Here is a 15,700-nt window from a genome sequence, read left to right as displayed (position 1 = left end):
ACTACTGACCTGATATAATACTGATTTTGGCAGAAACTCATTTTTTTCAAAAATGCCGTTTATCGCGTTTTGGAACCAAACTCTTCATATATATATATATATATATATATATATATATATATTTATACAACAGTTCTTTCTGGTTCTCGAATCTGATTGGCTAAGAGCTATGCGATATTGTGCTGATATCGGCACTGTAACCGCTTCACCTTTCGTATCATTCCGCCACCTAGTGAATGGAGGTCCTAAGCAGGCTCATCTCTGAATGGAAAAACACAGACGCCCTGTTTTGAATCACTCTCCGTGTGTCTCATTAGTTTACTAACTCATAAATCAGTCTGTGAATCCCCAATCGGAAGTTATTATTCCGTCAAAGATCAGCGCTCTTGGATGTTACGTTAAAGTTAATGGGAGAAATGTCTTGTCACATCGTGTGGACGATTAACACTTGGAAAGAGGAATATAAACACGTTTTTTTTCTGGAGCTATATTTCTTATCAGAACGCGAAACACCGTGGAACTCCAGGTAAGCACCGCAGCTTTTAAATGTGGACATTGATCATTTACTTTATCGTGACGTGACTATTAAAACATGTTATGAGATATCGCCACTGGTATAACGTTATTTATAAGCAGCATGCAAAAACATCTTTCTGACACTTATAAAAAAACGTTTTATATAGTACTGACAAGAACAAAGTTTAATAATAATAATCGAGTGCTCGTATCGCGTTAAGAATAAATGAGAAAGCAATAGTAACGTTATACAAGTATAGTTTTATTAACTTTTACCTCGCGCCAAAACAATAACAACACAAAAGACAATAAATATGAATAAAAAAACAAGTAATAGTTTGATCATGACACCAAATACTGCTGATTTGATTTCATTTTGACGATCATAAACAAACAAGGCCAACATGAGAGCCAGGGTATCTCTGTCAGAGATGTAGCCCAGAGAGGGCGGTGGTCAGCGGGGCGAGTGAACACTGACGTCCGCTCATGCTTTGGTTCTCATTCGTACCGAATCTCACTAAGCAAACATTCAAACAGGCGCTATCTTTACTAATCGACTGCAGATTTAAATATGATACATATACATTCTCGACTGAACTAATCTTAAAACTACACTTTGTGACCAAGAAACGGTAATATAAAGTAACGGCTTTTCCGTCCATTGAGTTGTTATGAGCTTCAAAGCAGCCGAAAGTTTTACCTGTCATTCTGGACGCCCTCAAATCCGTGGCGGAAGAAGTAGTTCTCAAACAAAGAGGCTTTTAAAATAACTCCGTTGTTGTTTTCTAGTTTTCGTTTTTCAAACGTGTGCCGTCGAACTGTTGTATAAAAGCAATATCGCTCTCGGAGTCGTGTGATATAGCTCTATATCATCACGGCTGTGATTACAATTGGAATTCTCCCCATGTGTGACAGGGAAAATTTGTCGGAATGCGCACAGGCTAATTGTGACAGGCAAAACAATTGAATAAATGTAGGTTTTCGCAAAAATAAGGTTATTAAAGGAATAGTCTACTCATTTTCAATATTAAAATATGTTTTTACCTTAACTAAGAATTGTTGATACATCCCTCTGTCGTCTGTGTGCGTGCGCGTGGGCGCTGGGGCGCGCTGCGACGCTTCGATGGCGTTTGGCTTGGCCCCATTCATTCAGTGGTGCCATTTGGAGATAAAGTTAGAAGTGACCAAACACATCAACGTTTTTCCTATTTAAGACGAGTAGTTATACGAGCAAGTTTGGTGGTACAAAATAAAACGTAGCGCTTTTCTAAGCGGATTTAAAAGAGGAGCTACATTTTATGGCGTAATAGCACTTTTGGGAGTGCTTCGACTCGGCACAGTAACACCCTCCCTCTCCCATTATGAGAGGGAGAAGGGGAACGAACTTTTCAGGCGAGTCGAAGATGATAGAGGGATGTATCAACAATTCTTAGTTAAGGTAATAACATATTTTAATATTGAAAATGAGTAGACTATTCCTTTAAGCTCTCATCTAGTGATCCTGATGCTCCAAAGAGTAATTAAACATCTAGTATTATCTACACAACTGACTAGTTGGACGGTTGCCTGAACAAGTAGCTGCCTAGCAGCTTTTGAACAATCTTTTTGACTTTGCAAGTTTGCATGTATATTTCCCATCATTAATCTATTTGCTATAGTAGCAGTGTTTTAAATGGGAGAAGACAACACACTAAACTCATTCCCAAAGTTGTTCTTGAATTTCATATCCCTCAAAGTGTCACCACTTAAAACTAATCAACTTCACTAATCGCTAGTAAGTTGGTGAAACATTGTGGGTGCAACACTAAGACATGCATAATGTACATGATTATATAAACAGCCTACAATGAGTGCATGGGAGGGACCATAATAAAAGCAGATCCCATTAAAATTAATGATAGCATGAGAAGCTAGGAGTTTGTATCCACCTCCGCACCAAAAATTCCCTTCTTTTAAATCCACAGTGGGCTGATGCTGCTAAATGTAGTCTTAATGAGATCTTAGTTCCCATGTCAAAGACAAACTCCTGCGGTTCCCCTGGCAGCATCAAAGGCAGGCTTGCACATCCAGTATGACACATCTACAGCCCCAGCCTCCACAAACCAAATGTGTTTTTCTACTCTTCGTGTTTCACACAGCTCTCATAAATGTGCATGTCTGACACATCACAGACCTTTGCTCTGGAACATTAACCCTGCTTAGCTAATGTTTCCCAGGGGAAAGCTTTTGAGGATGCACTTCCCCTTTCAGCTGGAATTCCTGTGGAGCACGGAAGGAAGCGTGCCATCCAAGACATGAAGATAATTGGATTTCACAGCCTGTTTGCTGAGCAGAGGCTGTGTAGGCATATATGGCTAGAAACTATTTCTACTGAAATGTATTTTAGAGCACATACGACTATTGTTTTAAGTTGACTGTGGTGGGACTGGGAGCATCCTTTCCTAGACCATATGAAGGTGAAGTAGGTGGTCTAAAGCAGGGATGCCCAAACGTTTTCCAACCAAGAGACAAAAATCAAACCTGACTGAGGGCCAGTGATGCCAGATAGAGTTGATGGTTTCCAGCCCAAAACTGTTCCAAAACCCGCCCAAACGCACAAAAAACCGCCCAAAATATTTAAATCAACATTTTGGTTTAATTTGATTAGCATTTAGTTATTTTTACTTCCACAATTAATGCACCATACTATAGCTAGCGACACCAGAACAGAACCACACACTGAAATGACATAACTTGTTCACAACAGCTACATTATGCCCCCTCGCCCACACGCACAATGCACTTTTACAGCATATATTTAAGTGGTTTTATGATTATTCAAATACCATATTCGTTAATAACAATTTCAACAATGTCTGTTTTTTATCTATTTATATGATTATTAATAATGTATTTTTACTCCTGATAAATAGGTGTGTGTGAGAGAGAGATTGTATATAGGCTTACCTTATGCAGTAAATGCAGAACAATAATAGGCTGTTGGTTGAACTTGCAAGGAAGCTGAAGAACACTATTAACATCTAAACTTTTCAGAACTATGTACAGTCTGGCTGAAGTTCATGGTGCCAGAATTGACTTAATGACAGCCGAACATTTGGTTTTGTTCACCTGAAATGCTCCGATAATTCATCCACAGCTCAACCACATGTAATTGATGTCCGTTTCTCACTCCGGCTGCAGCCTGCGGAGGTCGCATATGCAGGGTGCATACGTCATCAAGCCTGGTTTATTTTAGTTAACTGACCATTACATTCGCAAGTTATAAGCATTTTACAACAATTTACTATTAACTAAGAATAAAACTCAACTTCATAATTGTTCATATTCTGAAACAAGACAGTTGGGATGACGTAAATGCGACCTCCGGAGTCCGTGTGTTGCAGAATTTGCAGTGCTATTTTCCGATTTTAAAAAGCATTATATACATTGCTTCAGGCCCGGGTCACTCTCCCACTCCTATCTGTAACTTTTTATACATTTTCCCACTTCGACATCTTGATTTCCCGCTGAGACTGAGAGAGCTGGCTGGCTGCTATCACTTGTGATTGGCTAAACGCGGACTCGTCATGGGTGTGGCTTCAACACAAACACATGCAGTGGGCGTGTGTTTAGTAACGTCAGATGAAATACATGCACACTTTGATTTTTTGGTAAATAATAAGCATTGGGGGACCCGCCCAATCTGGCAACACTGCTGAGGGTCGCGGGCCGAAAGTAAATATTGCTGTGTTATATTAAAAAGTTGCCCTGATTTTCCTAATTTTTTTTTTTTTAAGAAATAAGCAAACATAACTCTGTTTATGCATAACTAATGCAGTTTTATTTTCAAAGGTAAATGTTGTAAAAAAAAAAAATTGCCAATCATTTTAAAATATTCTTTTATTCACTTTAATTCCTTGATTTTAATTTAATAAAAAAAATTGTTATGTACAAATAAAACAAAAAACGTTACATTTTAGAAATGTTGAATTAGAAATATGAACATTTGGTTATATAATGTGGGTGTGGGGTATGCATATGCACGTATGTGTGCACACATTGATGCAAATAGGTCTTAAATATAATGCTTAAATTTATTTTAAAATATAAAAATGTAAACGAGAATCAGATATAAGTTTCTTAACAAGCATGCGTGTTCATGTGGGTGCTCATCACAACGTCAAGCAATGCTTAGGTTACTTAGCAATGCCAGGCACTCTTGAGAGCCCAAATGCTTTGAAGAGGAGGGTGCTCAAGCTGAGCCCCAGAGCACCCATGGGATCAGTACCTGTGTGTGTGTTTATTGTAGCACATCCATCCATGAAACAACAAGTGAGGAACCTTTTTGGGGTTATAATATTTCCAGCCAAGCTAAAAACCATAGACTGTAAAAAAAAGATAGACATAGTGTTCGTGACATCACCTATAGGTCTCTGAAGATCGTTTCTGAAGCTTAAAGTAGGCGGTGCCTGCCATCGCCATATTGGCCGCACGTCACGCGCACAGAGGCGGGAGGTGGGTGAAGCTGAGGTGACTATTTGCTTAAACCACCCACGCCTAGGTGGACTGCATTTTTACATGAAGGTCTATGAAAATTGACTCCCTTTTGGAGCCTGTCTCTAGCAGCCAGTTGATGAATTGCAGTTTAAATCACTTCCATATTGGCTTCATTAGAGAGATCGGAAGGTTGCCCCTCGCTAAAAATGCATTCTGATGGTGTACTGGTAGCGCAGATTGATACTTTTCACAACCTTGACTGACCAAGAGAAAATATCTTGCCTCATTGTTCTGCCCTCAAGCTCCGCCCCCATCACTGATATCAGTTGCCTCCCCTTGCAAAAGCGCACTTAACTCTGAGTCTGCTGGCTGTTTGCTTTCACATGAACTTGAAGACATCTTGCTGGGCAAGACTTTATATTTTTCATAGTTTGTGACGTGCACACCACATCAAGCTGCACTTGACCACCGCAGGTCGTACTTCACCATCACAGTGTTTATAACAACCGTGACAGCCCTAGCGTCAATGACGTTTATCCTTTATCCTTATCTAATGTGGCATGACGGGCCAAATTAAAAGTTATTGCTGGCCAACTTTGACCATGGGTCCTAGTTTGGGCACCTCTGGTCTATAGGAATTATCGTGTACTTCTTAGCTGTTAGGTATAAAAAGTTTTGTGCTAGTTTTGAACCAATGACCTTGAAACCAAAGTGGAATCATTGTTATACAGCACAACTGCGCAGCCCTGGCAGTCTTACAGTGAAATCCTGAGCAACCAACCCTTTGAGAGCTGCTGTGTGTTTCACAAAACGAATGAATGCTAAATCTGACAAATGGGTCATGTGCAGCAGGTCAAAAAAAAAAAAACGAATGATATATGAGGTAAAGAGGATAACATGCAGATATCTGTGTGGTATACCAAGGTGGGTGGCTGGATGGGCGGCAGGTTCACTGGGCAGCACCACCAGTTGGGCAGATGGATCCTGGGGCAGGGGCAGAACCGGCTGTAGCGGGGAAGGCATTGCTGCAGAAAACCCAGGTGGGAGGTTCTGATGCAGTGCTGTATGCCCAATGCCTACAAAACACAAGAGAGAGAGCAAAGATTATTAAAACACGAACGCATGTCCAATCTGAGTAAGTAAATACATTTATATTGATGCATTAAGATGCTTTTATCCAAAGCAAGGTGTAAATTTTATCATTACGTTTGCTCCCTGGGAATAAAATGCATGGCTTTTAAGCTGATAGCGCAAGGCTCTACCAATTAAGCTACAGGAATGAGTAAATCAGACTGAACATACTATAAGACTCAGAAAGAACAACACAACAATATAAATACAGTATTGTTCAAAATAATAGCAGTACAATGTGACTAACAAGAATAATCAAGGTTTTTAGTATATTTTTTATTGCTACGTGGCAAACAAGTCACCAGCAGGTTCAGTACACCCCCAGAAAACAAACAAGACCCAGCACCCACGACACGCACGCCCCCAAGGCCGTGCAATTGGGCAATCAGTTGAAAGGGGTGTGTTAAAAAAATAGCAATGTCTACCTTTGACTGTACAAACTCAAAACTATTTTGTACAAACATTTTTTTTTCTGGGATTTAGCAATCCTGTGAATCACCAAACTAATATTGTGTTGTATGACCACAGTTTTTTAAAACTGCTTGACATCTGTGTGGCATGGAGTCAACCAACTTGTGGCACCTCTCAGCTGTTATTCCACTCCATGATTCTTTAACAACATTCCACAATTCATTCACATTTCTTGGTTTTGCTTCAGAAACAGCATTTTTGATATCACCCCACAAGTTCTCAATTGGATTGAGGTCTGGAGATTGGGCTGGCCACTCCATAACATTAATTTTGTTGCTTTGGAACCAAGACTTTGCCCGTTTACTAGTGTGTTTTGGGTCATTGTCTTGTTGAAACAACCATTTCAAGGGCATGTCCTCTTCAGCATAGGGCAACATGACCTCTTCAAGTATTTTAACATATGCAAACTGATCCATGATCCCTGGTATGCGATAAATAGGCCAACACCATAGTAGGAGAAACATGCCCATATCATGATGCTTGCACCTTCATGCTTCACTGTCTTCACTGTGTACTGTGGCTTGAATTCAGAGTTTGGGGGTCGTCTCACAAACTGCCTGTGGCCCTTGGACCCAAAAAGAACAATTTTACTCTCATCAGTCCACAAAATGTTCCTCCATTTCTCTTTAGGCCAGTTGATGTGTTCTTTGGCAAATTGTAACCTCTTCTGCACATGCCTTTTTTTTAACAGAGGGACTTTGCGAGGGATTCTTGAAAATAGATTAGCTTCACACAGATGTCTTCTAACTGTCACAGTACTTACAGGTAACTCCAGACTGTCTTTGATCATCCTGGAAGTGATCATTGGCTGAGCCTTTGCCATTCTGGTTATTCTTCTATCCATTTGGATGGTTGTCTTCCGTTTTCTTCCACGTCTCTCTGGTTTTGCTCTCCATTTTAAGGCATTGGAGATCATTTTAGCTGAACAGCCTATCATTTTTTGCACCTCTTTATAGGTTTTCCCCTCTCCAATCAACTTTTTAATCGAAGTATGCTGTTCTTCTGAACAATGTCTTGAACGGCCCATTTTCCTCAGCTTTCAAATGCATGTTCAACAATGCTTCATCCTTAAATAGGGGCCACCTGATTCACACCTGTTTCTTCACAAAATTGATGACCTCAGTGATTGAATGCCACACTGCTATTTTTTTGAACACACACCTTTCAACTAATTCAACTAATTGCCCAATTGCACAGCCTTAAGAGCGTGCATATAATGAATGCTGGGTCTCATTTGTTTTCTGAGATCTACTGAACCTACTGGTAACTTGTTTGCAACGTAGCAATAAAAATTATTCTGGTTAGTCACATTGTACTGCTATTATTTTGAACAATACTGTATGATTGAAATCTTAACTCTACTCGGTGTTGCAAGCATTAAAATTGTCAAAAGAAATGATAAAATGTATGCGAATGAGAGGTAAAAAGCTGTTAGTTTCGTAATCTTTCTAGTGAAACTAGCACTTACAGTATATTGAATTGTTGCATGTTACCATATTTTAAATTCAGTCTTTGTGTCTTATTGTGGCTTAATAGTGCCAGGTTCACAAAAGGGTTTTAAAGAGTTAGTTTACACAAAAATGTAAATGTGTCATTATTTACTCACATTTGGGGCATTCAAATCCCTGTGGCCTTTTTGTTTTTTTAGAAAGTAATGTTTTGAGTTTTCAAATTTACAGTGGATTGTGAGCCTCTTAAGCTTCAAAATGACACAAAAGCATAAAATATTGAAAAAATGTGTGCAAAAATGTTAAATCAATTAACAGATGATCTGTGATTTTTCACCAAAACCAATTTGTATGTCTCTGGAACAGGGGTGCCCAAGTTGGAGCTAAACTCTGCAGGACACCGGCCCTCCAGGACCGAGTCTGAGCAGCCCTGCCCTAGGATATTACGAATTTATGGCGTTATGGGAGTTATTTAATAAGGCATTTGCATCCTCTTTTAAGGTTTGAAAAGAGTAAGTAAAATGTATTCTTATTGTAAACATGAAAACAAAAAAAGCAAAGCAACAAAGTTTTGTTTCCTAATAAGGTTACATTTCGAGTATGGGTTACCACACTTGACAAAACATGTCTTATTTTTTACTTTTTTTTATTTCAGAAAGACTGGGGAGGTTTGAACAACTTTAGAGAATTAATTTATTAGAGAAATAAACAGTAATGAAATTTTCTTTTATATGTGAACTTTTAAATGTAAACATATACTTTAAGCATTCAAGAATAAAGTTGCCATTTTTACCAACTGTAGCTGTGCAAATATGTTTATTGACCAAATGCTGGAAGCAATCAAAGTCTAAACAAAAGATAACCACACTGCTGTACATTATTCAAATATACCACAGTTGACACTTACTATAAGAGTGACCCGTCATCCAGAGGGAGGGATTTCCTGTGTGTGGCATCCAGTGGTGGTGAGCAGAGTGAGTATGAGCAGTCGGGTCTCCTAACTGGCTTGGTTGCATTGAAGTGCCACCTGGCACCATAATATGAGAGGTGAGGTCTCCATGGCAACTGTTAGAGGGATGCATGTGCGCAAATTCCACCGTTTCCTTGTTATCCCTGCAAATCCAAATGGGGGGCACGTAAAAGGTCAGAGGTTAAGCGAGTGTGACAAGTCAATTAAAAATGTGTGAAGGGGTGGCTCATTCACCTTATATATGTATCTCTATCTCTGTCTGAGCACCGATGCCCAATGTGCTCTATACTTGTTCTTTTCCTTTCATTCTCTCCTTGTGAATCTGATGGGTACATGGAACGTAGAGTGCCTACAACATGGTTAACAACCTTACATTAACTTTCCTCTCATTTCATATAACTGACTCTGTGGTACTTGTGTCTGTGGTAAAAAACGAAAGTTTTCTGTGGTTGAAAGTGAAAACAGCTTTTCATTCATACCCCTGAATTTGCTGATAGCTGTTTTCACTTTCAGTCTTGACAAGCTCTGCTATTTTATCATCAATAAAGTCTTCAAGAGGTCATGCATAAACAAAAGTTTACTATACTTCAGCCCAGTGTTTGTTTCAATAGGCCCTGACAGATCACAGGTCTGGCTTACCTTTCATGGTGAGGTGAACCCGCCCCTGCTGGCTGTTGGGATGGCTCAGTGAGGTTTGGCATTGTGGGTGTTTCTGTCTTGCCACAGCAACTGCAATCCCTACTGGAGGCTGTCGCACTTCCCCCTCTACATGTGGCGACTCTCCTATCTCTCTGCCCCGTCCCCCACATTCAGCTCGCTCACTTTCGTGGCTTTGCCCTTTCCTTGAAAGTAGAGTTTGCTTGCCTCCCTGAAGAGAGCAGGTGGTGCCATTTGACCCTGTTTTGAGGCTTCCTAGCCCTCCAAACGGGCTCTTCTGGGACAGGAGAAGTGGTTGCTGATTACTATACTTCAAAAGATTCTTCATGGCACTGTTTTGTACTTGCAAACTTGTGACCTCCTGTTGGTTTTGGGAAGGAGCTGGTTGATGGGGAAGAGGAGGGTGACCCATTCCTGCTGTCTGGTGGTGGTGATGTTGCTGTGTAGGCGGTCTGTTGTTGGCAGCACTGTTGGATTCCATGTAAGCCTTTTGCTGGTCCTCTTCAGGGTGCATATGATGTGGTTGCATGGGCCATGGTACAACTGCAGACTGTTGATGTGGGTGATGCTGCGCATTGTTGTTGTATCCATAAGGTGACATTTCCATCTTTCTTTTCATGTCCTGGTTCCCATTAGCTGGCGTTAGGTCTGCAACAGCAGTATCTGGGCCAGCTCTAATGTGTTGTTGGTGGCGAATACGGGCAACCTTTTGTCCATCTCGCTGCATGGAGCAATTTCCGTGTCCTCCACTTGCATGCTGAACCATGTTCTTTCCTGCAAGAGGTGAGGGAATAGTTGGAGGCCTTGAGTGTGAGCAGTCCCTGTAGGGCTGTGAATTGCTAATCGACTGATTTGTTAAGGGAATTTCTGTTTCTATATTGTTGATGCAATCGGCACTGTGGGAACGCACAGTCTGGTGTTGCTGGGAATGGCCCTGCTGATGTTGATGCTGCTGATGGTGGTGGTGGCTGTGCATCCAGTCTGGGGCTTTTTCTGCTTTTCTATAAGGAGGCTGTTGCTGGTTTGGAGGTTGCTGTGGTTTTCTGGGCCAGTTTCTGTGATTCCCTCCATTGCCAGTCTTTTCCATGCCATTTTCTTTGACACTATTTCCTCCACCCCCAAGCCTTTGGCACTCAGAGCCCACCTGGAAAGGGTCTCCAGTTTTCTCCCCAATGTGACAATCAGATGGTAAAAATGTGGCTCCAGTTCTCTTGGGGTCTCTGCATCCACCGTTATTGATCCCTTTATTATGTAAGGAATGGGGTCCCACAGAGGCTGCTGGCGGAGGGCAGAAAACTTCTGAGTGATGGTGTGAATGGTGGTTGTGGAGTGAGTGATGGGGGTCACCCGGATGGAACTGCAGACAGTGGAAGCCCCCTGGATGGCCCCCTCCACCAGATGGGCCCATGGACAATGAAGGAGGCACTGAGTAGGGCAAAGAATGTTGCAGTGACTGACTCCGCTCCAGACAGTCTGTAGGAGGCTGCTCACTGATGCGCATCTCACCACTTACTGCCTCTTTGCTGCAGCGCCCATTACTGCTGCCTCTGATGTGTCTGCTTTGGACACCATTGGACCCTACATTACCTCTACCTGCTCCATCCCCCCCACAAGTAGCCATTGAGCCTTTTGCCCTAGTCTCATGGTCCCCATTCTGTATCTTACCATTAAGCAGACAGGCACTAAGAGGCTTTGCCATGCTCTGTGAATGATCCTTGTACCCCAAAGGCAGAGTGGTTTTGTGTCCGTTCATCTCTTCCATACTGACTGAGTGTTGTAGGTGCAGCAGAGGTTGGTTGGGGTGATGATGGGGTAGTTGGTGGTGACTGTGGTGATGGCGGTCTTTAGAATCCTGTTTATTACTTGGCCTGTCTTTATCCTTTGAGTCTGTAACCACACCTCTGTCTATGCTAGTGTCTTTAAGCCCCTTGTGGAGGCTAACTCCACTGCCTACATCTCGGTCTCTGCTACATGAGCCCTGGGGTTGTCCTGGTCCTGCCCTTGACATGGGCTGAATGTTCTGATTGGCGGAGATTAGTGAGGGCTGAGATGGAAGGCTTCTTATATAGAAATTCTCTGTGAAGTTGAACAAATAGGATTGTTAATTATATAACACATGATTTCCTGTAAACTAGAGCAGTGGTTTTTAATCATGTTCCTGGTGATCCACTGGTATGCACATTTTGCATGTCTGCCTAATTTAACACACCTGACTCTGATCATTAGCTCACTAGGTGAGAGCTCCATAAACTGAGCTAAATGTCTCAGGTAAGAGAGACATACAAAATGCACAGAGCAGTGGGGGTCCCCAGGAACAGGATTGAAAACACTGAACTGTAGGGTATACGGACATTTAAAACACTGAGAGAAACACTGACAAATGGGTTCTTGTGAAAACTCGGATCAGGTGAAGACTGACCATATTTATCTGCAATTAACATGACAGCATACCATTAAAAGGCTGCTGACTTTGGGGTAAATTTGACTCTAACTTTATGGGGAACACACACTGTATAATTTTTTTATAACTGTAACTGTATAATTATAATTATTGAAATAAAAGCAATATTTTGTAGGAAATGATAATGACAATGTATTACATAAATCCTAATATGTTCGGCAAAAGCAATAATTTCCTTCCCGCTATATATTTATTTTCATCCACTATAAGAGGGTAAATATATGTGTCTACTACAATTTCAGATGTGGAGGCATATGAAACTTTTACAACATGGCAATCAATACGAAAGCCATTTTAGATACATGCTCCTGAATTTTCACTTGTCATTTAACCCACCTTTTTGTGTATCATAGAATCTGTGCTGTCCATAGAGGACCCCACTGTTGGCATGGTGATCCAAATGGCTTATGGGAAGAAAGGTATGGGCTAGACTCCCTGAGAAGCGAGGGTACCCTGGGACTGCTGAGAAAAAGAAATTAAGGTGAGGACAGCAGACAGAGTAGAAACCTCTGATAACTTGAAGACAATGACTGAGCCACATTTGCTTTGGCCATAAGCGGTTTGGTCTAGATTTAAAGGGCCCACCTCTAAGTTCTGCCCATCTGTAACAGGTGGTTTTGCACAAAGCGTTCTGAAAAAGCGGGGTGTAAATGGGTGTGAACCGATTGGCCAGCTATCCAGTGTGTTGTGATTGGCCGAGTTACGTAAACGGAAATGTGATGTTCTTTACCATGTTTTGAAAGATGGGCTCCCAAAGCAATAGTGACAGCCAAGATATACTATTGTATTTACTACCTTATCAATACGAGCCTGAATCTGACACAGAAAAACAGATGACTAAGCTGATCAATCAACTTTACGAGCACAATGTGAGCAAAACATAACAGATTGGTAAGGTAAGGACACTAAAAAAAAAAACATGTCTGGATTTGTGACCATAGAAACGACAAACGAGCGCTAATCTGCACTCCACAAAACTCGCATTTGAATCATTAGTTGGAAATTCATTAAATATGAAAACATCGGCTACTTACAGGATTTCAGTCAGCAGAACCATAATATAGTTGCAAAGTTTGAATTGTTCCACTTTTAAGACAAAGCATTTGTTTACTTCCAGCCTTTGTAGTCCCCCATGTTTAGAAAGTAGTCCTTTCGTAACACGTGCAGCACACAATCGAACATTTGGGCTGTACTGTTCTAAAAACCTAAACCCTGGTTTCTTAATGTTTACACAATTGGAAGGCCAAACAAAGTAGTTTGCCTTTTGCATGGGGAAAACACAGCGTCTACTCGACATGGCGGCAACAACAATGTTAAGACATCTTTTTTCATCTTAAAAGTATTGCTAAATTGCGTCCGATGCTGTCACTTCCGGTTGCTGAAAAACTGATCAATATCTTTGTGTTTTCTCGCATTGATTATTGTAATGCTTTATTGATAGGGGTCCCAAACGCTACTCTAAATAAACTACAGCTGGTCCAAAATTCACCTGCCCGAAAACTGACTGGAGCCAGGATGAGGGATCACATCACTGCAGTCTTGGAGTCTTTACATTGGCTCCGTGTCAGATTTTGGGTGGACTTTAAAGTTCTCATGCTTACATATAAAGCTTTAAATGATTTGGCTCCTCACTATCTCACTGAGCTTTTAGTTGCCTACACACCTGTGCGTGCTTTGCGCTCCTCTGAACTGGCCTTTTGCTAGTTCCTAATACCCGTTTAAAATCTATGGGTGATAGGACATTTTCAGCTGTCGCTCAAAGGCTTTGGAATTCCTTGCCTGCTCCAATTAGGCAAGCAGAATCCCTTAGTGCTTTTAAATCCTCCCTTAAAGCTTATTTCTTTAGGGTAGCTTTTATTTAAAATTGAACTCTCTTTTAACGCACTTATCCTGACAGTACGTTCTTATTTTGTGTGGTTTTATATTTGACTTGTTTTATGTATTGTTTGTATAATTGTCTGTTTCTTTATTCCCTTGTGCAGCGCTTTGAGATGTTACCTTTAAAGGCGCTATAGAAAATAACGTTTATTATTATTATTATTATTATTAACAATTGAAAGTTACACCCTCTATCTTTGCATGTACATTAGAGCGGTGTAATGCAAATGTTCAAACCAGTATGACGTCTAACTGCATGGGCGTGTTTGAACAAGCCGTTTTAAAAAGAGCTCTTTTTTATTTGAAACTTTAATTTTTGCAACTTTACATATCTTTTATGTGCACAGACATCTTTTAAAACTCAAGGAAACAAAGGAAAACATGAAATCGGGTCATATCACTCCTTTAATCCCCCTGTTCTAGTACAGCCACCATTCCATATTCACCAATAACCACAAGCTTTGGATCTCATATTTGTTATCATATTTGGGTTTACTATACAAACAACAATTTAAGTTTCAATCTCAGGGATTTGTGTAATGGATAAATGTTGTGTCCCAAACATATGGTTCCCCCTGTGCTAATCTCAACACATTCCCAGTCTGAGGTAATAGATATTACAGTAAACAATGAGCAAAAAGAGCTTGCAGTGATATAAGACAAGGATGATCAACCGATCAACTTTACTTTAGCTGTCTGGACTTTTCAACATCTACCACAAACACAACAAGGCAATGTGGAAGGCATTTACAAGAAAACCAAACACCTTTTAAAATCAAAAGTCTTTGAAAATGTAACATTCACTGTTGTGATAAAATGTTAATGTTGTTAATTTTTAAAGCTCTTTTCACACAGATATTCCGGAAAATACATGGAAGATGCATCATGAATTTTTCTGGGATCGTTTGATTTTTTGTCCATTCACACTGCCAATGATTTGCCGGCATCTGAAGTTTGCATATTATTTATTATTTCTCTCTCCAGAAACCTCTTGCGTGCATTTTTGTTTATGATAAGACTATAAAGGAGCACGTGACGCGCTGTTCTATGCTGGTGAATGATCTTAGCTTAAGAGTGGATATTTGACGAGCTCCCTTTGTCTGCTTTAATCCAGTTTTCAGACATTTCTCATCGTGATTGTTAATATGCATTTGAAACCTCCGTTTTGTGGAGCTGAACGTTATATCTTGTTGGGATGATGCGGGGGCATTTTTGTTTATTATAAGCTCAAATGAGCATGTGACGTGATATTCTTTTATGCTGCTGAATGATCTTCGCTTCAGCGCAGTGATGAGCTAACTTAACTGATATCTACGTCAGTCCAGTTTGCAACATTTCTCATCGTGAATGTTGACATGCATGTAAATTTCTCTTTTAAAGAGCTGAACCATAACTTTTGCACATCCTCCCTACAATAGCCCATTACGTTGAATGTTACATTCCTGAAAAAGTGAAGTGAAAATAGTTAGCCAGTTAACCCAGTGCAACTTCTTTCTATACAAATCTCCTTGAGACCCACAGCCTCCAGAAATAGCAATACTGTATATTTATCATCTATCAAGGTGAAGTGGCACAAACAGTGCTACAGAGAATAATAGATGGAGACAAAATAGTAAAGATCTGAAAAGAGATGGTCAGTGTGCTCGCTGCACATCTCGTATTTCATGTCTGAGTTCTGTTATTGGGTTTAAA

The 15,700-nt window shown here is 40.5% G+C and overlaps 1 protein-coding gene across 5 annotated transcripts in view; it reads right to left on the bottom strand.

The window, feature by feature from the left end:
• Nucleotides 1–15,700, bottom strand: part of bahcc1a (BAH domain and coiled-coil containing 1a) — a 175,966-nt gene that overhangs the window by 106,741 nt on the left and 53,525 nt on the right. For 3 of the 5 annotated variants that reach the window (XM_055183741.2, XM_073856811.1, XM_073856810.1), the window contains 5 exons: nt 12,467–12,592; nt 9,652–11,745; nt 9,247–9,361; nt 8,950–9,155; nt 5,913–6,068 (listed from right to left, as the gene is read on the bottom strand). In XM_055183741.2, the coding sequence (XP_055039716.2) occupies nt 5,913–6,068; nt 8,950–9,155; nt 9,247–9,361; nt 9,652–11,745; nt 12,467–12,592 (2,697 nt within the window). The remainder of the gene's footprint in view (nt 1–5,912; nt 6,069–8,949; nt 9,156–9,246; nt 9,362–9,651; nt 11,746–12,466; nt 12,593–15,700) is intronic. The other 2 variants (XM_073856809.1, XM_073856808.1) reach the window with 2 other exon arrangements.

This window comes from Misgurnus anguillicaudatus, chromosome 19 (genome assembly GCF_027580225.2).
Source record: "Misgurnus anguillicaudatus chromosome 19, ASM2758022v2, whole genome shotgun sequence".
In the NCBI taxonomy this organism is placed as follows: Eukaryota; Metazoa; Chordata; class Actinopteri; order Cypriniformes; family Cobitidae; genus Misgurnus; species Misgurnus anguillicaudatus.
The sequence above is the reverse complement of the archived record's forward strand: the minus strand, read 5'-3'. Positions and strand labels throughout refer to the sequence as shown.